The sequence below is a fragment of the Salvia hispanica genome, chromosome 1, assembly GCF_023119035.1.
Source record: "Salvia hispanica cultivar TCC Black 2014 chromosome 1, UniMelb_Shisp_WGS_1.0, whole genome shotgun sequence".
Classification (NCBI taxonomy): domain Eukaryota; kingdom Viridiplantae; phylum Streptophyta; class Magnoliopsida; order Lamiales; family Lamiaceae; genus Salvia; species Salvia hispanica.
This window is the reverse complement of record NC_062965.1, coordinates 52216400-52238035: the sequence shown is the minus strand read 5'-3', so window position 1 is coordinate 52238035 and position 21636 is coordinate 52216400. Positions and strand designations below refer to the sequence as shown.

The window sequence follows — 21636 nt, the reverse complement described above, 5'->3', positions numbered from 1 at the left end:
TTGATGATATTGTGGTTAGAGGTGCCCACGGTTCAGGAACCGGCGGTTACGGTTCGGAACCGCCGGTTTCGGTTTTGGAAATTGTTGAACCGGAACCGAACCGCGAGGGTGTTTCGCGGTTACGGTTTCGGTTCCAAAACCGCTAGTTTCGGTTTCGGTTCCGAACCGGCGGTTTTCCGGTCATTTTAAACTTTTTCACGGTTCCAAACCGCCGGTTTTTTGCGGTTCCAGCTTTGTTTCACGGTTTTCCGGTTCCGGTTTGAAACCGCGCGGAACCGGCGGTTCCGGCACGGTTTCGGTTCGAAAATTTTTGAACCTGAACCGAACCACGGTTCAAAAATCGACGGTTTCGGTTCGGATAAATTCTCACGGTTTCGATTCGCAACCGTAACCGACGGTTACGGTTTCGGTTTTAACCGCCGGTTCGATAAACCTTGGGCAGGTCTAATTGTGGTATGTACTTTATTATCATTTAACTATTTTGATCTAAGTCAATGTCGTATTACTTGGGAGAAGTATGTGACTCATGTCCATGTAAAATAATTCGTGAACAATATCCGCTCATATTTACCGGAGAAATTTTACTACTTTATGTAAAATATCTTACATGTTGAAAAACAAAATTTATTATTGTTATTATTATTATTATTTAGATATTTTTATAGGTTGAAATAGACGTTAGAAAGTTTTTTCCTAATCTAAAATAAATTCAACTCCATCAGCAAATGTTTATTAATGTTTTAAATTTACATAAATTATATAAAAACTTTTGTTTTAAGTTAATACATTCTATTAAATAGTTTAAACATCGTTAGTTTGTTAACCAAAAATAAGTAATATGATACATAAAACAAATTCATTATTCTTCAGCACTAAATACGGGGAGAACAGAAAACTTTCATTGAAGAACTAAATTATATAAAAAAGTTTGGCCAAAAAAATTATTACGAAATAGTTTGCAACTCTCTATAATCATTGCAAAATATCACCTCCGACTACGAATAGGAGTCTCGTTTACTTTTTTGCACTTATTTTATAAAAATGATTGTTAAAGTGGAGAAATGGTAAAATGAGAGAGAATCTTACTTTATCATTTCTGCATTTTAACTATTTATTAGTAGTATCATTTTTATAAAACAAATACAAAAAATAAACGAGACTCTTATTCGTGGACGGAGCTAGTAGTTTGCAACTCTATTTTGAAGTCATATAGTTTTTCTTGTAAGCATGAAGGTTTGGATTAAATTTTACAACTCTCTTTTTCCTAGACAAATAGATCTTTATTTTAAAGGCCCCATAAAATAATGGGCTCAAAATACTTGTAAATGAAACCAGTTATTCGCCCAAATTGACTACAAAATGAAATATTTTGACACACATGTGACATTTTATTGTAGCGATAGGTTGACAAAAGTGAGGCATCAAGTTAAACTAAATATAAGAATTTCATCTAAATCCATACATTGCTCTTGTAGAGAGCTTCTAAAACATGCAAATAAAAAAATTATATCATCACACAATTAAACCAATATGTAGAAAAATAAAATGTGATCTTTCCAACACAATATTAACAAGAACAAATGGAATTTCATCTTGAAAGGGGTAAACATTACAATGTACTCAAAAATCAAGATCACGATGTTGAAAAGTTCGACTAAGGGATCTCATTATTACTATATTGCAAGAATATGAAAGAATGCATCGTAATGTTTCATGGATATCGCATTTTCTGCCCACTTTGACCCATGCTCGAAGCTTGAAATGTCTCTGAATTGATGGATCGTCAAATACTTTCTTAGCAAAAGTAGTCTTTCCAACTCCTGCCATCCCAATAATCACAAAGCAGTTCTCTTCATATTCAAGAAGATTATAGTTGAGAAGTTCAAATTCCAGTGAGAATCCAACCATTCTTGAGTTGATTCCCTGAAAATCAATTCTATAGGAAATAGGTTCGCCTTCTTCTTCTGGCATATTTAGCAGTTCAACATCGTACATTCGTACTCTACCTCCATCGTTGTCACTCTCTCGACCAAGCAATCAATACTCTGTAGCAGACTCTGCAGATCTACATAGAAAGACAAGTGATCTCTCTCACCTCCCGATGATGAGCTTTCTGAGTTGTGGAAGAATCTGCTCATACACGCGAGATTCTAGTAAATCTTCGAATTCCCATATGACCACTTTGGTTTGTTCATCCAAATCGTTCACCTTCGTCCTGATCTTGCTGTAGCCGATGTCGTCCAAACATAACAGAGTTTCCTGCAAGCGACACATGGCATCATAGGCCGGTTGTAAGATTTGTGGAGAGGGAGGAACCGGCAAAATACGAGACTATTGTTACTCTGAATCGTATTCTTGAGAGAAATCGCAGCACCATAAGCCGCCATCACCCAATCGTTATATGAAGTATCAGACACAGCAAAATATATGATATTAGGCGTTGTAGTAGAGATTTAGTGGCGGCGGAGGTGGTGGTAAAGAGGGAGGAGTTGGCCACGGCGGTAGGTTGGTGGTGAAGAGGGAGGAGGTAATGGTGGTGGAATCCAACTCAAATAATTCAACTTTTTTTTTTTTTTTCATTTTCGGTAGCAAATTTTGTTGATTAACATATTTCATGACTCTTGCAGCAAACCAGTAGGACAATAGCACACCAATAATTGCGATTAAAAAAACTATAATCTTGAATTAAGTTGGTGGAATTTATATTGTACCTTGCTTTTTGGCAACTTTTATGTCCACTAGTACTACCTCCGTCCCCCAAAATTTGATACACTTTGACTCGACACGAGTTTTAAGAATGTAATGGAATGTGAGTTGAAAAAGTTGGTGGGATGTGAGTCCTTTTTTAAAGTATTAGTTTTATAATAAAATGTGAGTAGGAATGAGTTAGTGGAATATGGGGTCCACTACTAAAAATGGTAAAAGTGAAATGTATCAAATTTTTAGGGACGGACCGAAATGGTAAAGTGTATCAAATTTTGGGGGACGGAGGTAGTATATTTTAAATATAATCTTGAATTAAGTTATTGGAATCGAGAGATAATGTATAGTTTAATCACTTTGGAGGTATCCAACTCAATTTCTCACTTCCCCATAAGCATATGTTCAACCTTTTTTTTTCGATTTTGGTAATTAACATATTTCATGATTCTCGAGCAAAGCAAGAGGACAATAGCATCAATAATTGTGATCGATATATTACTATAATCTTCATTAAGTTAAAGAATTTATACTATGTCTTGCTTTTTGACAAATTCAATTTGTCCACTAGTATAGTTTAATTTTAACCATACCAGCTCAATTATTGAAGTTACTTTAGCTAAAAGAACATACATTACTATATCTTACTTCTCCCCTCCAAATTTACATATCAATTCACTTCACTGCTTGAGTCTTGAAACATGAATATAGGTAGATCAAGATTCTTAATTTATCATTTCCACTTACACATGCAAAACACAAGACGATTAGGGAAAATGCATGTAATTCTTCACACAAATCTAATTGACAACAACAATTCAGTTACAAACATAATATATTCCAACAAATCACTATCCTTAGATTTGGGAAACAACATGGTAATATAAGTGAAATGATCCCCTTCTGCTCTCTCATTAGCCTGCAAAACAGAAAATGAATATAAGATGTGAGCATACATAAGTATTCAAAGCATGTTATAAATATAAGAACAAATAAATTTATGTGGTTTGTGCAAAATAAATGATGCAGCTAGGAATGATTACCTGTTAACCAAATTGAGAGTCCTGTTATGAAATTCTCATCTCAAAAAGAATAGTAGCAACGAACTTTGAAGTGAGTCTTCGGTCTTAATTGCATGGCAGAAGCGACAACTAAGGGATTGCACTCAACTAACTCAATTGTAGTTGAGACCATTGAGGGATCACGTGTCCAATTGAGTTGTTGTAATTTGTAGCAATGTTGTAGGCTTACAAAGTCGAGCCTTGGCAAACTTCCATGTTGGGATCTCCATTGCACCAAATCAGTGTCTTCAATTACAAGTGTTCCAAGTTTCAAAAAACACCTTGAGTCTATATTCCACTCTGGGCCTCGAAAGGCATAATGGTGTAATTTGAGAATCCTAAGATTTGGTAGGGATGAACCAATGTCATTTAAGTGCTTCCAAGGAGACCCTAACCCACTCAAAACTAACTTTATCAGACTTGATGGAAACATTGAGAGAGGAATTGTAGGCTCATACTTCATCTCAGGGTTTGTTATAGAATATGAAAGTTCGTTCAAATTCTGAAGTTCCTCTGAAATAAAACCCAAGCCAATCAGAGAGTTATTGTCATTGTCGTCGTCATAAGGCTTCAACTCCACATCAATTTCCAAGATCTTTAAATTATGGATTCTTTTGAGAATTTCTCTACTGCAACTCCTTGCACCAACACCACAAAGACTGTAGAGTTTGTCCAAAATGGCATCAGAATTAGGGCATGGTAGGTGACTCAACTTTATTTTACCCAATTAATACCCGCAAGTGTACGGGGTTATCGTAGCAAACAACAAGCAAGAGTATATCGTATCCCACAGAGACAATTTAGTGTAAACCTAAGTACCACGAACAAATTTCAACTACTATCCAGACGATCAAGAATTTTGGTGTGAAACTATCAACTACTGAAAACATATAAATCTAGAGAATGAAATAAACTTAGACAAGAAAACAAAGAAGCAAGTTGTAGAAAATGATGAAGAAATATGCAGAATTCAAGGATCCGATGCACAACTCATAGCCTAACCCAATTGAAACCGATTTACCATTTAAAGTCTCCAGAATTGTTGAATCAATCACAAAAATAGATTAAACCCCCTCCCGAGGTGAGAAATCCGTAGATTAGGTGTAATAATTGAAGTCCCCTTCTAATTCTTAGACCTAACTCCTAATAGTTCGATTAGATAAAAGATCCCACTCAAAACCTCAACTCTCCCGAGTTTTATTGAATTAAGGTGTGAATTATTCATCTTTCAAGGTTAAATATTTCATCTCTCGATTATTCTAAGAAACCCTACACTCCCAATTGGTGATCAAGCAATTGTTAGGAAAAAGCACAAGAATAATTCAAACAATTGCAAGAGCAAGATAAAAACGAAGTCAATTGGATTAATACTATAAATCAATGCATCTTCACCAAGAATTCTACATAAAAAGTTTAGTTACTCATGTTCATGGTAGAAAACAAAAAGAAACTAAGCAAAACAATGGAAATCATGATCCGAATTGCAATTGGCGGAGGAATTGAAGCTTGAATCTTCAATCTTCTTCCAAGAGTTCTTCACAAAGAGAGAGATGTGTTTTTTCGCTTGTAGAGAATGCCTAGAATTGACCTAATTCTTCCTTCTTATTCTTTTCTTCAAAAAATTGCGTTTCAGCTCTAAAAAACGCCAAACTGACGGACCCGGCCGGGTGGAATTAATCCACTGGAAATTCACCCGGCCGGGTGGGACTTCTTTGGTACTCTCTGGAATCTCGCAGGCATAATTACGCCACCCGGCCGGGTGGAGTTATAGGTTAATAATTCACCCGGCCGGGTGAGATTTTCTGGACAGCGCAGTGTTCGTATAACGGCCATAACTTCTTCTACCGAACTCCGATTGAGGCGTGCAAGATACCCACGCGAAGCTCTTTCGAAGAAGAAGAGATTGATATACATTAGAGGCTGATTGGACTTCAAAATATCTAGTAAATATTGTCTCAAACCAAGGCTGTTGCACATCCACATATTTTGTACCTTTTTCTACACATTCTTAACAAAATGGTCAACATACCAACATAATAGAGAAGTAGATATAAACACGTCCAATAATAGACAAAATATGATCAAATTCATACATAACCACCCTCTAAAACCATGTAAAATCCAAGTATGTCAGTAGGTCTCTTCCAAATACCTCAATATGTTGTAGTTCTTGCATGTCCCATATTTCCACCGGCATATATGACAAAGCTCCACACTTTCTAATGTGCATATGTGGATGGATAATCAGGAATTGAAGGTTGAAAAGGTTGGATATGGAAGCAGGGAGCTCTTTGTTGCAAGTGAGGGCAAGATACTTTAGACAAACTAGTTTCAGAATTTCATGTGGGATATTGTAAAATCGAACCTTATCAGCAACAAGTACTCTGAGCAACTTGAAATCCATGGCATGTATTGGCACCGGATATTGGTGATAAGGACCATAACAAAGGAGTGAACGAGTAGTGGATGCACAATCATATTTGATCAAATCACACACATGTTTGAAGGCAAATAAAGTGTTGCTATGGGCACACAACCGACGTTGGTCATTCATAACATCTTCCCAACTTTTTAACACGTGTAAAAACTTGATCTTACTAGCTTCTTCCTTACACAAGTGCTGCCAACAAGAATGCACACGAAACTCTTTCTTTGAAAACCAAGATTTTCGATTTGGATCGAATAGAACAAGATGATACCATCGAGCAAGCTTTATCAAGCAGTTAATCATATAATGTTCCAAAGTTAGTTTTCCAATCGGTTCAACAAATCCCTCAGCACTTAACTGACGATATAGGTTGTTTATTTCGATATCACTATATGGAGGGAAAGCGCCCATATAGAGAAAAGACATTTTCAAATACTGAGGTAAATATTCATAGCTTGGGGAAAGTACCTTTGATATTTGATTATATGCATCCACGAAGACTGAATTATGTTGTTTGTCGGCTACCTCAGTCCAGAATTGTGGAGTCTTCTCTTCTTTGGAAAGGAGCCCTGCCACTGTGACTATCATAAGTGGAAGACCTTCGCATTTTTGTACAATCTTTTTTCCCAATTTCTCAAGGTGTGGAGGAAAAACCTCTTCACCAAACACCTTCTGGCAAAGTAATTTCTTACTTTCTTCTTCGTTCAACAAGCGTAGTTTTAGAAATGAAGATTTTCTAAATCCTAGCCTGCTTGTAAGTAAGATTCGGACATTATCTTGTGGCAAGTAATCCATAACTCGTGTGTCCGATTCCCATACATCATCCAACACAATGAGACATTTCTTATCCCTCAATCTCTTCTCCAAGAGTCCAACTAATTTCTCGTAATCATCGTCGCCGATGTCTCCTTGGGTAAGCAGTTGGTCGCGAGTGCTGGGATCCACTTGAGCTAGAATGCATCGTAATATTTCACCGAATTCACATTTTCTGCCCACTTTCACCCATGCCCGAAGCTCAAAATGTCTTTGAATGGATGGATCGTCAAATACTCTCTTAGCAAAGGTTGTTTTTCCAACCCCTGCCATCCCAATCACTAACAACCAATTATAACCCCTGCCCCTGCCCCTGCGATCTTGTACAAGAAGGTAATCCTTGACTTGTTCAAATTCATCACTGAATCCAACCATCTCTGAGTTGATTCCACCAAAATCAATCCTTGAAGAAATAGGTTCGCCTTCTTCTTCAGGCATATTCGCCAGTTCAATGTCGTACTCTGCCTCCATCGTTGTCATCCTCTCGATGAAGCAATCAACACTCTGTCGCAGACTCTGCAGATCTACATAGAAAGACAAGTCATCCCTCTCGCTTTCAAGCTGTGGAAGAATTTGATGGGTGAAATGGGATTCGAGTAAATATTCGAATTCCCATATGGCCTCTTTGATCCGTTCATCCAAAGCGTTCACCTTCATCCTGATCTTGCTGTAGCCCGTCTCGTCCAATTTTAGTAAAACTTTCTGCATGCGACGCGTTGCAAGATAGGCGGGTCGTAAGATTTGTGGAGAGGGAGGAACCAGCGAAATGCGAGACGACTGTAGAATATGCTGGATCGTATTCTTAAGAGAAGTGGCTGCACCATATGCTGCCATTATACAAATTAGCAAGGCTTTCAAAAATAGGATGCAATTGCCAAGATGAAAATGGTAGAGTATGATTTATATTTTGGCTTGATAATATTTGATGATAGAATAGTCAGTTATATTAGTTTGAAACTAAACTGGATTATGCATTAATTAAGTGTGGACGCCACCCACCCGGAAAAGTATTTCCAGGAAGAAAAACAATGAGTTACATGTCGTATACGATTAATCCTTCTATTCTCTTCTCTTCCATTCTTCAACTTAGGACTTTTCAGCCCTCCCATTTTTCTACGAGAATTTGGAAGAAAGAAAAGCTAGTTTTCTAAATTTGTAATTTTATTTATTTCATTTTGCAATATTTTATAGTATTAAACGTTTATTTGTAAGTAGGCATGTTGAGGGAACAAATTTTACTGTTCTCTTTTATGGAATAAAATTGGGTTCATTTTAAAAGCGCATTAGTAACGGGCCAAAAATACTTTTATGTCATCACTTATCGGCCCAAGTCCATTTCGAGGCCTATATTGACAAAAAATTGTAAGTAAGCCCATTATACTATATTCATTTACAAATATCATGTTCCACCAAAATTAGTTCCTATTTTAGGTGAATTTTTATACTCCCTCCGTCATGTCATATTTTTCTTTTTAGTTTGTCCTATAAAAGATGTCACATTTCCTTTTTAGAAAAAATTCCCTCTCACATCAATTATAAAATTATATTTTCTCTCACCACTTAATACACAGAATAACATCTCCTAAGATCTCGTGTCATCTTCCAAAAGTGACAGTATGGGACGGAGGGAGTAATATTTTAATCAATTTTCATTTTATATTAATTATGTAATCAATTTTGTACTCCCTCTATCCCATTAAAAACGAAACGTTTTTCTTTTTGGATTGTCCCATTATAAATGAAACGTTTCCTAAAATATAAGTAACTTTATCTCTACTTTTCCATCTCTCTTGTTTTATTCTCTTTTCCTTAACTCACAAAACAACACTACATAAATTCCAGTGTCAAAAAGCAAATATTTCATATTTATTGGGACGAAGAGAATATAAAGCATGAGGAGTCTATTATTTTGATAATAAAAACAAACCATCATAGAAAAAATTAGATGTAGTGGAAAAGACATGTGTATCAAACAACAACTTGATTTGGCACAAGATAACATAATGATCATCCTAGGCTCCTAGCAATCTTGTTAAGCCAAAATTCAACTAGCCCCATATTGATGAACTAATTCAACATAATGTAAAAACAAGCTGAAAATCATGCATAGTTGCATAAAGGACATATATATAATCCTTGAAATAAAAAAGATGCAAGCAATGTTTTCACACACACAAAGGAATCAAACTGACAACAGTTTCTGTTACAAACATAATTCAGCATCATACTTCATAATCCTTGACCAAATATAGCCAATCAATATCTTTCAATTCAAGAAACAACATTGTAATACAATTGAAATGACAGGGCAACACGGCGGCCTCTGCCCATTTTCGCTCTCTCATTAACCTGAAAAAAAAAACGATAAATGAATATAGAATATTTATATGACCATACATAAATATTCAAAAAAGTTAAGTGCTACAAATTAACCACTACCATATAAACTTTGTCCTTATGTTGAGCTTCCAAGTCCTAGCAACCCACAGAAAAACATCCCTTATTTTAGATTTCAAATCCACATTCATACACAAAGTAGTAAAAAAAATGAGTAGCCAACAACCTAAAACACACCATCAATAGTAAGATATAGTAGTACTTAACAAAAGAACACTGTCAAGTTTGAATCACTAGCACTAACATTTTAGTTTAAATTAATTTATATGGTTTGTGCAAATCAAAATAAATAAATGGGAAGGCTAACCTGTTATCCAAGTTGAGAGTTCGGATACAAATTCCGATCTCAAAACGTAGAGTGTGTAAGAACTCGACATCTCGGTAATTGCATGGCAGAAGAGATAGCTAACGGATTGCAGTCAATTAAAAAAATTGAAGTTCTGTCCATTGATGGATCACGCGTCCAATCAAGTTGTTGTAGTCTGTAGCAATCGCAAAAGCTTAGGTTGTCAAGCCTTGGGAGGCTTCCAGGTTGAGCTCTCCATCGCACCAAATCAGTATCTTTAATCACAAGTGTCTCAAGATTGGGAAAACATTGTGATTTTATATACCACTCTGGACCGCGAAAGGCATAGTCATATATATGGAGAAACACAAGATTTGGTAGAAGCAAACCAATGTCACTAATGTGATTCCATGGACACCCTATGCCACTTAACTCCAATGTTAGCAGGCATGATGGAAACATTGACAAAGGAACCATAAGCTCGTACTTCATATCAGGATTCTGTACTATACATTTAAGACACTCTAAATTCTGAAGTTCTTCTGCAAAATAATCCAAGCCACTCAATGGGTTTCTATCATCGTCATCTTCATAAGGCTTCAACTCCAGTTGAATAGTTAAATCTCTTAAAATTGGAATTCTTTTGAGAATATCCCTAGTGCAACTCTTCGGACTCACACCACGAAGAACGATGAGTTTGTCCAAAGTAGCATCTGAATTAGGAGTTGGTAGGTCTCTTCCTGAGATTTCAATACGGTGCAGTTCTTGCATATCCCATATTTCCAATGGCATATATGAGTGAACCCCACGCTTTTTAATGTTCGTATGCTGTCCGATAGTCAATGATTGAAGCTGAAAAAGGTTGGCTATGGAAGTAGGGAGCTCCCCATTGCAAGTTAGAGCAAGGTACTTTAGACTAATCATCTTCATAATTTCAAGTGGGATATGATAAAATCGGACTGTAACAGCATCTAGTAACCTAAGCAACTTGAAACCCATGGTATGAATAGGCACAGGATATTGGTGGTAGGGACCAAAACAGAGGAGAGAACGGGATATGGATGAGCAATCACTTTTTATTGAATCACACACTTGTCTGAAGGCAAATAAAGTATTGCAATGAGCACACAATCGACGTTGGTCTTTCATATCATCATCACAACTTTGTAAAACATGTAAAAACTTGATCTTACTGGCTTCTTTTCTACTCATGTACTTCCAACAAGAATGAACGCGTATCCCTTTCCACGGATACTCCTTTCGTCGAACTAGATGATACCTATAAAGAAACTCAGCAAAGCATTTGGAAATAAACTCTTCCACACTGTTTTCTCCCAAATTCGGTTCAAGAAACCCCTCGGCATGTAATTGATGGACAATGTTGTCTACATCAACAGCACTATATGGAGGGCTAGCTCCCATATATAAAAAGAGCATTTTAAAATATTGAGGTAAGTAATCATAGCTTGGGAAAAACACCTCGGAGATTTGATTATATGCACCCACGAAGACGGAATTATGTTGTGTTCTAACAATCTCCGTCCAGTTTTCAGTGGTCTGGTCTTCTTTGGATAGGAACTCAGCTACTGTGACTATCATAAGCGGGAGACCTTCACATTTTTTCGCAATCTCCTCTCCCAGTTCCTCAAGGTGAGGAGGAAAACCGTCTTCACCGAACACCTGCTCACCAAGTAATTTCTTACTTTGTTCTTCATTTAACAAGCCTAGTGTTAAAACTGGAGACTCTTTAATTTTTAGCCTGCTTGTGATGAGGACTTGAACATTCTCTCGTGGCAAGTGACCCATTAATCGTGCGTCCCATTCCCATACATCATCCAACACAATGAGACATTTCTTACCCCACAGTATCATTTTCAAGAATCCAACTAATTGGTGGTAGTCATCATCAAGCATTAGATAGTGGTTGTTGGGATCCACCTGAGCTAGAATGCATCTTAATGTTTCATTGGATTCACATTTTCTGCCCACTCTGACCCATGCTCGAAGCTCGAAATGTCTCTGAATGTATGCATCATCGAAAACTTTCTTCGCTAGAGTTGTCTTTCCAATCCCCACCATCCCAGTTACTAATAGCCAATTCCTTTCACCTTGTGGAAGAAGAAGACCATTCTTGGCCTCGTCAAACTGATTAGATAATCCAACCATCTTTGAATTGATTCCGCTAAAATCAATCCTTGAGGAAAGAGGTTCGCCTTCTTCTTCAGGCATATTCGCCAGTTCAACAATGTACTCTGCCGCCATCTCTGTCACCCTCTCCACGAAGTAGTCGACACTCTGACGCAGACTCTGCAGATCTATAGAGTAAGACAAGCGACCTCTGTCGCTCTCGAGCTGTGGAAGAATCTGATTATAGAAATGGGATTCCAGTAAATCTTCGAATTCCCATATGACCTCTTTGATCCGGTCATCCAAAGCATTCACTTTCGTCCGGATCTTGCTGCAGCCGGTGTCGTCCAACTTTAGCAGGACTCTCTGCAAGCGACACACGGCGAGGTAGGCCGGGAGTAAGATATTTGCAGAGGGAGAGGGCGGTAGAATACCCTGAATCTTACGCTTGAGGAAACTCGCCCCAACATAAGCTGCGATCACACGAGACATTTGTGGAAGCAACGAAGTTTGAGACGAGCGCTGAATAGTAATCTTGAGAAGAAAGGCCGCCATCGACCCTTTGAGAAATGGACTATCAAACATGGCAAAACAGGAAGAGGCGAACTGTGAGATTATTGGAGGGGGAGGAGCCAGCGAAACGCGAGACGATTGGGGAATACTTAGAATCGTAATCTTGAGAGAAGTGGCTGCACCATAAGCCGCCATCACCCGATTGAAAATATGAATGATCAAACACAGCTGACTTACTAAGTGGTGGTGAAGAGGGAGGAGTTGGTCACGGCGGTAGGTGGTGGTGGTGGTGTGGTGCAATGAGAATGGTAAAGTCAGCGCTGCACATGTATTGATTAGTGAATTAGCTGAAATATTAATTTGTATAGTATAGAACCATACCTGCTCAATTAGCCAGCTGGGGAAATAATACTATTCAATTTAAGGAGATGAGTATTTTTATTTTATGCTTATATGTTAAATATATTACTTTCTATGTCCCTTATTAAGTTAAAATATATTTATGCAAACAGAAATGAACCAATTACTATATCTTACTGTGTTATCTTGTTCTACTATGTTTATATACAATCATATGCTTGTTAAGTTATTGTAGAGAGCAAATATAATAATTTCATTTAAATTTTAAACCCATACATTGCTTTTGTTGTGAGCTTCAACAACATGCAAACCAATATATTACACATAGTCAAACATTTATTGACAAGAAATAAATGAAATTTCAGACAATAAAACAAAGGAGAAGGCATAACGGAGAAGGCTATATATAATCCTTGATTAGAGAAATATGCATGAAATGTTTTCACACAAATCAATCATAATTTAACATTTAGATTTCACAATCCTCACCAAATAAAACAAATATCCTTAAATGTACAAAAATAACACATGGTAATACAATTGAAATGATGGGATAACGCAGCGTCACAACCCTTCTGATGTCTCATTTGCCTAAAACACACATACAACAAAAATTGCAACAATAAATCATAAGCACAAAAATCTTGATTAAGAAAGTAATGAACTGATTAAATGATATAGGAAGGTGAACCTGTCGATTCAGCTGAGACTCTTGCTACAACTTCTCATCTAAAGGTAAGAAGTGCCCAAATCAACTTTAAAGCCATCGTGATGTAATAGCATGGCGGACGGTATAACACCGAGACTGCAGTTAAGTAACTCAATTGTAGGCGTTGTATCCGTTGAGGGATCACGCGTCCAATCGAGTTGTTTGAATTTGTAGCAATGCCGAATGCTTAGCATCTCAAGCTTTGGGAGGCTTCCATGTTGAGCTCTCCATCGCTCCAAATCAGTGTCTTCAATTACAAGTGTCTCAAGTTTCAAAAAACATTCGGATTTTATATCCCACTCTGGACCTCGAAAGGCATACTCTTCTATCATGAGATCTGTAAGATTTGGTAGCAGCGAACCAATGTCATTCATGTACTCCCATGGGCACCCTAAGCCACTCAGTTGCAGATACGTCAGACTTGATGGGAACATTCGAAGAGGAACCATAAACTCATATTTTATCTCAGGGTTCCTTACAATATATGAAAGTCGCACCAAATTCTGGAGTTCTTCTGATATATAACCCAAGCCATTCAGTGCGTTGAACCAATCATCATTGTCATAAGGCTTCAACTCCATGCAGATTATCATTTCCTTTAAGTTAGGAATTCTTTGGAGAACTTCTCTAGTGCAACTCTTTGGACTCACACCGCGAAGGCCCGTGAGTTTGTCCAAAGTAGAATCAAAATTAGGGGTTGGTAGGTCTCTTCCCAAGATTTCAATATGTTGTAGTTCTTGCATATTCCATATTTCTACCGGAACATATGACTGACCTCCACGCTTTTTAATGTTCATATGTTGTCCGACATTCAAGGTTTCAAGTTGAAAAAGGTTGGATATAGATTCAGGAATCTCATTGTTGCAAGTTAGGGAAAGGTACTTTAAAGACACAAGTTTAAGAATTTCAAGTGGGACATGGTAAAATCTGACCCTGAGAGCATCTAGTACCCATAGCAACTTGTAATCCATTGCATGTATTGACACTGGATATTGGTGGTAAGGACCAAGACAAAGGAGAGAACGAATGGTGGATGCACAATCACTTTTTATTGAATCAGACACTTGTTTGAAGGCAAATAAAGTGTTGTAATGGGCACCCAAACGACGTTGGTCTTTCATAACATCATCACAACTTTGTAAAACATGCAAAAACTTGATCTTACTAGCTTCTTTCCTACACAAATACTGCCAGCAAGAATGTGCACGGAACGCGCTCTTTGATAACAAAGATCCTAGACTTGCTTCGAATAGAATAAGATGATATCGTATAGCAAGCTTTTCAAGACATTCTTTTATAAAATTTTCCAAGTTTTTTTCTCCAATCGGTTCAAAAAATCCCTCCGCACTCATAAGATTGAAGATCTTTTGTATTTCAATATCACTATACGGAGGGAAAGCTCCTAGATAGAGGAAAAGCATTTTTAAATATTGGGGCAAGTAATCGTAGCTTGGGAAAAGTACCTCAGATATCTGTTCATATGCATCATCGAAGACGAAATTATGTTGTTTTTCAGCTACCTCGGTCCAGAATTCCGGGGTCTTGTCTTCTTCGGATAGAAGCTCTGAAACTTTTACTATCATAAGTGGAAGACCTTCACATTTTTTGGCAATCTTCTCCCCCAATTTCTCGAGGTGAGGAGGGAACCCCTCTCCACCAAACACCTTCTCACCAAGTAATTTCTTACTTTCTTCATCACTCAACAGGCGTACTACTTGAAACGGAGATCCTTTATCTCCTAGCAAGCTTCGAAGTAAGATTGAATTATTCTCTCGGATAAATGAGGGAGGTTCTTCATTGAATCTTAGCCTACTTGTAAGCAAGATTCGGACATTCTCTTTTGGAAATCTATCCATTAGTCGTCTGTCCCATTCCCATACATCATCCATCACAATGAGGCACTTCTTATCCTTTAGTCTCTCTTCCAAGATTCCAACTAATTTCTCAAAGTCGTCGTCGCCATCCTCTCCGTGAGTAAGCATTTGGTCGCGAGTGCTGGGATCCACTTGAGCTAGAATGCATCGTAACGTTTCATTGGATTCACATTTTCTGCCCACTCTTACCCATGCTCGAAGCTCGAAATGTCTCTGAATGGATGGATCGTCAAATACCTTCTTCGCCAGAGTTGTCTTCCCAGCCCCTGCCATCCCAATAACAAACATCCAATTAATAACCGCTACCCATCTCCATTCATCTTCTTCTGCAAGTAGATAGTCCCGGACTCGTTCGAATTCATCGGATAATCCAACCATCTCGGTGCTGATTCCTCCAAAATCAATCCTTGAGGAAACCGGTTCGCCTTCTTCTTCAGGCATATTCGCCAGCTCAATATCGTACTCCGCCTCCATCGCCCTCACCCTCTCGAGTAAGTAATCAACGCAGCGTTGCAGATTCAGCAGATCTACAGAGAAAGACAATTGATCTCCCTCACCTCGTTGCGAGCTTTCAAGTTGTGCAAGAAGTTGATCTGCGAGAAGGGATTCGAGCAAATCTTCGAATTCCCATACGACCTCTTTGATCCGTTCATCCAAAGCATTCACCTTCGTCCTGATCTTGCTGCAGCTGGTTTCCTCCAATTTCAGCAGGACTTTTTGTAAACGACACATGGCATCGTAGGCCTGTTGTAGGAGGTGTGGAGAGGGTCGCCGGTGCCGGATCTTGTTCTTGAGAGATTTCGCTTTACCATAAGCGGCCATCATCGCTTTGAAATATGAATTGTCAAACACGTCGGAATACGAAGAGTATGAGATTTGTGGCGAGGGAGAAACCAGCGAAATGCGAGACGATTGCAGAATACGCTGAATGGTATTCTTGAGGGAAATGGCTGCGCCATAAGCCGCCATCACCTAATTGGAATATGAATTATCAAACACGGCAGTGTAGTAGATTTAGTGGTGGTGAAGAGAGAGGAGAAATTGAGAATGGAAATTGTTGATGGAGGTGAAGAGGGAGGAGTTGGTAGGTGGTGGTGGTGGTGATGGCGGGATTTTGGAAACTGTGGGTATGCTTTTTGAAATGGTGGGCTGCAATTGGCTAAGTGGAATTATTGGTCATCAATTGCATATTTCAAAAATTATTTATTTTAAAGTATACAAGTTGAAATTATTTTAATGGAGTATATATCTTCTCGACAAATTTCGTTGGTCTACAAAGGCAGCGCTGATTATGCAGCCATCAACAAGTTGGCAATAGGAAATAAATTTAAGCCAGCTGCGGAAATAATACTATTAAATTGAAACAAATAAGGATATCACCGACAAATTCTAGCGAAATAATAACTCATTTTGCGATTTGTTAAAGTCCACGATTTATTTTAGCACCAAAAAAAAAGTTCAATATTTATAGAATCACATACATCTCTTTCAATTTTAGTTAAATTACATCACACTCTAGCTGCATTATGTTAAATTAGGATTATAAATCATGGACAGTATAAGTATTTGCATTCGATAATTTGTACTCCCTCTCCATCACACAGTTATGTTATGGGTCAATAAATAAACTTGATAACAATTCATAAAATTTAATGAAATATATCAACTAGAAAATTAAACTACTCATTATTCACTAATAACGTCGACGAGACAAAAAAAATAATATCAGCAGCAGCTAAAATGAATCAAATTTCTATATTAAGTTTTGCAATAGTTAAATTAAATTATGGTGAGTGAGCCAAAAACACATGAGTACTCATTAATTTCTACGAAAGCCGAAATGAATCAACTCTAATCATGCATACATTAAGCAGTGGAATTTCAAAACTGGCCACCAAGGAAGTTTCATGGTGCAACATCCGAACCATTCTTACCGGTGGCCGTTTGAACGGCTTTAAAATGATCCGCCTTCTCGTCTAGTATGTGAGGGTTCGTTTCCCAGAAGCCGGTCTCGATTATGTTGCCATGTCCTACAACAACTAGCTCCGTCTCCTACACACACAGGCTACAAGTTAGCCTTGATGCCACAGATAATTAGTAATCAAACGAAGTTTCGTCCTTACTTTGTCCAAGAAAACAGACGAACCCTGGCGGAACATAGGTGGCAATGTATCGTAATAGTTGGGAACACCAGTGAGTCCATCAAGAAGTTCATATTTCGCTGGAGCTTGAGTCCCCTGCAAATTAAAAATAAGAAAAACAAAGGTATGAACCAATATACATAAACTAAGAAAAGGTTCAAAACTTCAGATGCCAGTCAACATAGAGAAGTGCGGAATGAGCATGGTCAAAACCTCAAAGAGACTCGAATAATCCATGTGAGCATTATCAATCATCACAAGAACGTTTTATACATCCGGAAACTATCTAAAGGACTGAATACCTGCAACTCGTTTTGTGCACCGCTCTTGCTCATTCCGGACTTCACGAGCAACCAGAAGCAAGTATTGTACTGATTGTTGATGTGACCTACATACATTAGTAATGGAGCTTCCATTTAAATAAAGAATTCATAGGATTTTTGAGGGATTGACAAACTAAGCTTACAATCAACTTGTCTCCATGCTAGATAATCTTTGATCTCACTGGATGGGTAGCAAACAGCACGGCCATCAAAATACGGTAGGTATATCATTTCTTTTTGCGGGAAAAACTCATTCCATCTCATCGTGTACGTTGAAGAGAAGAAAGATACTATAGAAGACACTATCTCACTGCACCAGAATTACAAGGAGGATAAGCCGAACAGAGGCAACAAGATCGTAATAGAAGAGATACCATACCTGGCACATCTTTGATATAGCCGGGAGTCCTTATTCAATACAAAGCTGATGAGAAAGTACCAAACAACTTGTCAAACACATACACACATAGCTAAAGGGAGATCAAGCGGAAACTGATTAACGACCTGTACTCATCACTAACGCCATAAGCAAAAACGACACCCCTAAACTCTTCCAGAACAGCAACAGCGCACGCATTCATCAGATTGAGAGCTCGCGCATCATTTGGCTTCTCAAATTCATGATCATCACAAAAACTGTGGAAACGACAGCCATCAATGCGAACAACGATCCAGGTGGACAACATCAATCTGCTCTCGTATTGGAAAGATTTGATGTACTGATCAGGTCTAGTTTCGTTCAACTTTTCACAAAACTGTCCCAGCTCTTCTTCCGACAAACACTTATTTTCATTCCAAAACCTTTTCGATGCAATATTTTCCGAGTGAACTGTTACGACTCTGCTCCTAAGTCTTATGATAGGGGAGCCATCTTTGTACTTCACAATTTCTTCAACCTTGTCACAACAAGAGATAGTTTAACTAGTGTAAGTTGTACTTCATCAAGCATCTTCTAGTTAAACACGAAAATCGAGCCATTCTGCTCATTTGAAAAAGCAACAAGAACAAAGTGAATTAGCAACTACCTTTGTCTTGAAAGAGCATGTATCTTGGCGAAACATCTTCGGAATATCGCTGATGTTAAAACACTGGCCAGACAATTCATTTTTGTCCTGTTTAAGCAACCCCTGAAACAACACATTTCCACTTCAATGTACCATTTTCAACAGATGAATACACAATACAAACAAATTGAAATTAATGAAATTTCAAACAATCTCAAGTTTACTACCCTCAGTGTGGCTTGTGCTTCCTCTTTGCTTTTTCCACTCTTAATCAGCTGCCAAAGACAAGTATCGTACTCGTTATTTGCGTAACCTGCCAAAAGGATAGTAAATTTCGATTTTCTACATATCAAGACGCGAGCATTGTATATAGTTCAATGACAGCACATTACATTCATCTTGCCGCCATAAAAGATATGCTTGAAGAAGCTCACAGCAAATAACTCGAGCCCGGAATGAAGGGGCGTATTCCAACTCTTTGTGAGGGAAAAGAGCCCTCCACTTGGTAACATAAGTGGATGCAAAGAAAGACACAATAAGAGAGAGTATCTTGCTGCAAATTAAGTATACTTTTAGTCAGCAATCATCATCCTACTCATCTTGTATCATACTACTTCAAAACTCATTTTAGAGATAGTAAAAATTGTTTAAAATTCACCTGCCACGACGATTGTAGAACTCGGTTTTCTTTTTGAATATGAAACTACAAACAAGCAAATAAAAGTACTCTTATGATAGACCAAAACAATGGGAAGAGATTTGTGTGTGAGATATGTTGTTTAATACCTATACTCATCACCGTAACCATACGAGAATATAACTTCTGGAAACTGCGCCAAAACAGCATTGGCACACTCATTCATCAACTCTAATGCTTTCTTCTCATCATTTGGTTTCTCAAACTTATGCACTTGAGAAAACCTACATGAATGAAAAGGACTTACTATTACCTCAAACAACTTTGTCTACAAACTATGCTTCACAACATACCTGCAGAAATCACGGGCACGAACATGGATGATGATGGTGTTGGGCAGCATGATCCTATCCTCCACCTCAAATGACTTCACATATTCATACACGCTATTTGCCATTTCACTAAATTGCACACTTTGCTATTGCTCAATTCATCATCTACGGGTTTAAAGTTTTGCAATTCTTTTAGATGCAACAAAATTCGACAAAATTAGTTAATAAGGGCAATAAAATCATAATCCGAAAAAAAAGTTAGGTTGATTTATTTGGGTGGGCCTGCATTCGGGTTGCTCAATTAAAATCTGAAAAAATTAATAATAATATTCTACCAAAAATATCTAAGAAAAATAAGGCAACAAAATAATAAAAGATCTAGGCTAATTATATAATGTGACGTGAAGTCCAAAGAGATAAGGTTAGGGCTGAAAATTTACGATCTGATCAATAGGCCGAACTTGAATAGTGCGATTGGATTGGCCCGAATACTAGTGTATGAAAAAAGAGGTACTACAATGCTAGAACATAAATTAGGTTAAAAACTATTTGTAGTTTGATTAGCAATTCTATTTAAAGCATTTGCTTAAACGAATGGAAGATTCTGTCAAATATACCATCGCGAGAACCTACCAAAAGAAGAAGAGATAGTTAAGGAAAATATTGGTAATTAATAGTAATTGAGAGGAGAATACATGTCTAGCAATAGAAAGATCTATTACCATAAATATTATTCTCTTGTCCTATTAAAAATGAAACGTTTCCATTTTTAGGTTGTCCCATTAAAAATGAAGCATTTTCATTTCTAATGGAAATGGAGGGAAGTACTGTTTTGTAAAATCCCTATATAAAGGGTACACAGAAACAAACATTTGAGCCATATATCTACTTTCAACATTCAATAGGTTCCGCTGATTCTTGAATTTTGATGTGATTTCACAGCTGAACAAGATGAAAGACTATCTCCAAATGTTACTGAAGATTTGTAAATGTTAGGTGATTTTATAATTAAGATTAAGAAGAGATTTGATCATATATGTTGACCTTTTGAACATTATGCTATAGAAATACTATGTATAATTTGCTCCGGGACTTGAGTTCGTTTTTACAAGTTTTGCACTTGTAGTCAGCACAAAGACTCAAATTATGCCTAACTACTTAAGAGATGGTGGAGATGGTGGAACCAACTAAATGCGATATGATTGTAGGATATGCTGAATCGTATTCTTAAGAGAAGCCGCTGCACCATGGACATGCTTCTATTTTTAAAAATGTACTTCCTTCGTCCACAAAAATAGACCATTTTGTGTATGGCACGAGTTTTAATGTAGAATTGGTAAAGTAAGAGAGAGGAGGAGAAAAAATAGGTAAAGTAAGAGAGATAGAGAGAAAAAGTGAGTAAAGTATGAGAGAGGGAAGAAAAAGTGGGAAAAGTATGAGAGATAAACTTTCCATTTTAAGAAAATGATCTATTTTTTGTAGACGTCCCAAAATGGCAAAAGTGATCTATTTTTTTTGGACGGAGGGAGTATTCTATAGAGTTGGATATCTCAAAATGAAAAAATGATTTACATAAGGTGGGATGGAGGAAGTATATTAAATCAATTTATTCATTGGATAATTCTACTGATAAGTTATTGAGCATTATTTATAGGGATATTGACATTTAATATCACGAAACTTTTAAAAGGTTGGGTTTTTCCCACGAACTTTAAAATTGACAAATAATATCACGAACTTAACCCCTGGTTTGTTTTTTCCCACGAATGAAAAAATTCATGTTATTTTAATAGATTGAAGAACAATTTTGAAGGGTGTGCTTCAAGAAAAACTATCTTCAAATATTGAAAAACTTGAAGCTTTCAAAATTGTTGTCGAGAAATTACGAAAACAAATCCGGATCATAATTTTATTTGTGTGAATTTTTTCAT

General features: G+C 37.3%; 4 protein-coding genes across 7 annotated transcripts; all 4 read right to left on the bottom strand.

Annotated features, from left to right (window-relative positions):
- Positions 1-5222: 5222 nt before the first annotated feature.
- Positions 5223-7901, bottom strand: LOC125202769 (putative late blight resistance protein homolog R1B-12). Of its 2 annotated transcripts, none has more exons than XM_048101232.1 (2): positions 5914-7901; positions 5223-5646 (listed from the first exon to the last, which is right to left on the bottom strand). In XM_048101232.1, the coding sequence occupies exons 1-2, from the start codon at positions 7834-7836 to the stop codon at positions 5542-5544; spliced, it is 2028 nt and encodes a 675-aa protein (XP_047957189.1). In that variant the 5' UTR covers positions 7837-7901; the 3' UTR covers positions 5223-5541. The 2 variants fall into 2 exon arrangements, with proteins under 2 accessions (XP_047957189.1, XP_047957190.1); XM_048101233.1 differs by having other exon boundaries at positions 6658-7901.
- A 1199-nt stretch (positions 7902-9100) lies between these two features.
- Positions 9101-12639, bottom strand: LOC125201414 (putative late blight resistance protein homolog R1A-10). 2 transcript variants are annotated; one of them, XR_007172909.1, is made up of 3 exons: positions 9707-12639; positions 9442-9477; positions 9101-9351 (listed from the first exon to the last, which is right to left on the bottom strand). XR_007172909.1 is itself a non-coding variant. In XM_048099504.1 (2 exons), exon 1 carries the CDS (start codon positions 12518-12520, stop codon positions 9746-9748), a length of 2775 nt encoding a protein of 924 aa, XP_047955461.1. In that variant the 5' UTR covers positions 12521-12639; the 3' UTR covers positions 9101-9351; positions 9707-9745. The 2 variants fall into 2 exon arrangements, 1 of the variants encoding a protein (XP_047955461.1); XM_048099504.1 differs by lacking the exon at positions 9442-9477.
- Positions 12640-13073: 434 nt separating this feature from the next.
- Positions 13074-16379, bottom strand: LOC125201412 (putative late blight resistance protein homolog R1A-4). Its single transcript, XM_048099503.1, has 2 exons — positions 13377-16379; positions 13074-13276 (listed from the first exon to the last, which is right to left on the bottom strand). The coding sequence occupies exon 1, from the start codon at positions 16235-16237 to the stop codon at positions 13415-13417; it is 2823 nt and encodes a 940-aa protein (XP_047955460.1). The 5' UTR covers positions 16238-16379; the 3' UTR covers positions 13074-13276; positions 13377-13414.
- A 657-nt stretch (positions 16380-17036) lies between these two features.
- Positions 17037-19830, bottom strand: LOC125202562 (tRNA(His) guanylyltransferase 1-like). 2 transcript variants are annotated; one of them, XM_048100982.1, is made up of 12 exons: positions 19727-19830; positions 19523-19657; positions 19395-19439; positions 19129-19289; positions 18964-19049; positions 18758-18859; positions 18237-18628; positions 18112-18156; positions 17876-18042; positions 17712-17797; positions 17392-17505; positions 17037-17320 (listed from the first exon to the last, which is right to left on the bottom strand). In XM_048100982.1, exons 1-12 carry the CDS (start codon positions 19828-19830, stop codon positions 17174-17176), a joined length of 1584 nt encoding a protein of 527 aa, XP_047956939.1. In that variant the 3' UTR covers positions 17037-17173. The 2 variants fall into 2 exon arrangements, with proteins under 2 accessions (XP_047956939.1, XP_047956940.1); XM_048100983.1 differs by having other exon boundaries at positions 17037-17317.
- Between the last annotated feature and the right edge of the window lie 1806 nt (positions 19831-21636).

Bases quoted from the DNA above. Each gene is read 5' to 3' on its own strand.
- LOC125202562 (XM_048100982.1), bottom strand. From the start codon at position 19,830: ATGGCAAATAGCGTGTATGAATATGTGAAGTCATTTGAGGTGGAGGAT. The intron at 18,860-18,963 runs GTAGTAAACTTG...GTGTTGTTTCAG, and splicing joins AAGCACAAGCCACACTGAGG to GGGTTGCTTAAACAGGACAA. The intron at 17,506-17,711 runs GTATTCAGTCCT...TTTAATTTGCAG, and splicing joins GTGCACAAAACGAGTTGCAG to GGGACTCAAGCTCCAGCGAA.
- LOC125201412 (XM_048099503.1), bottom strand. From the start codon at position 16,237: ATGGCGGCTTATGGCGCAGCCATTTCCCTCAAGAATACCATTCAGCGT.
- LOC125202769 (XM_048101232.1), bottom strand. From the start codon at position 7,836: ATGGCAGCATATGGTGCAGCCACTTCTCTTAAGAATACGATCCAGCAT. The intron at 5,647-5,913 runs GTATTTGGAAGA...CTTCTTCGAAAG, and splicing joins AAGAACTACAACATATTGAG to AGCTTCGCGTGGGTATCTTG.
- LOC125201414 (XM_048099504.1), bottom strand. From the start codon at position 12,520: ATGGCGGCTTATGGTGCAGCCACTTCTCTCAAGATTACGATTCTAAGT.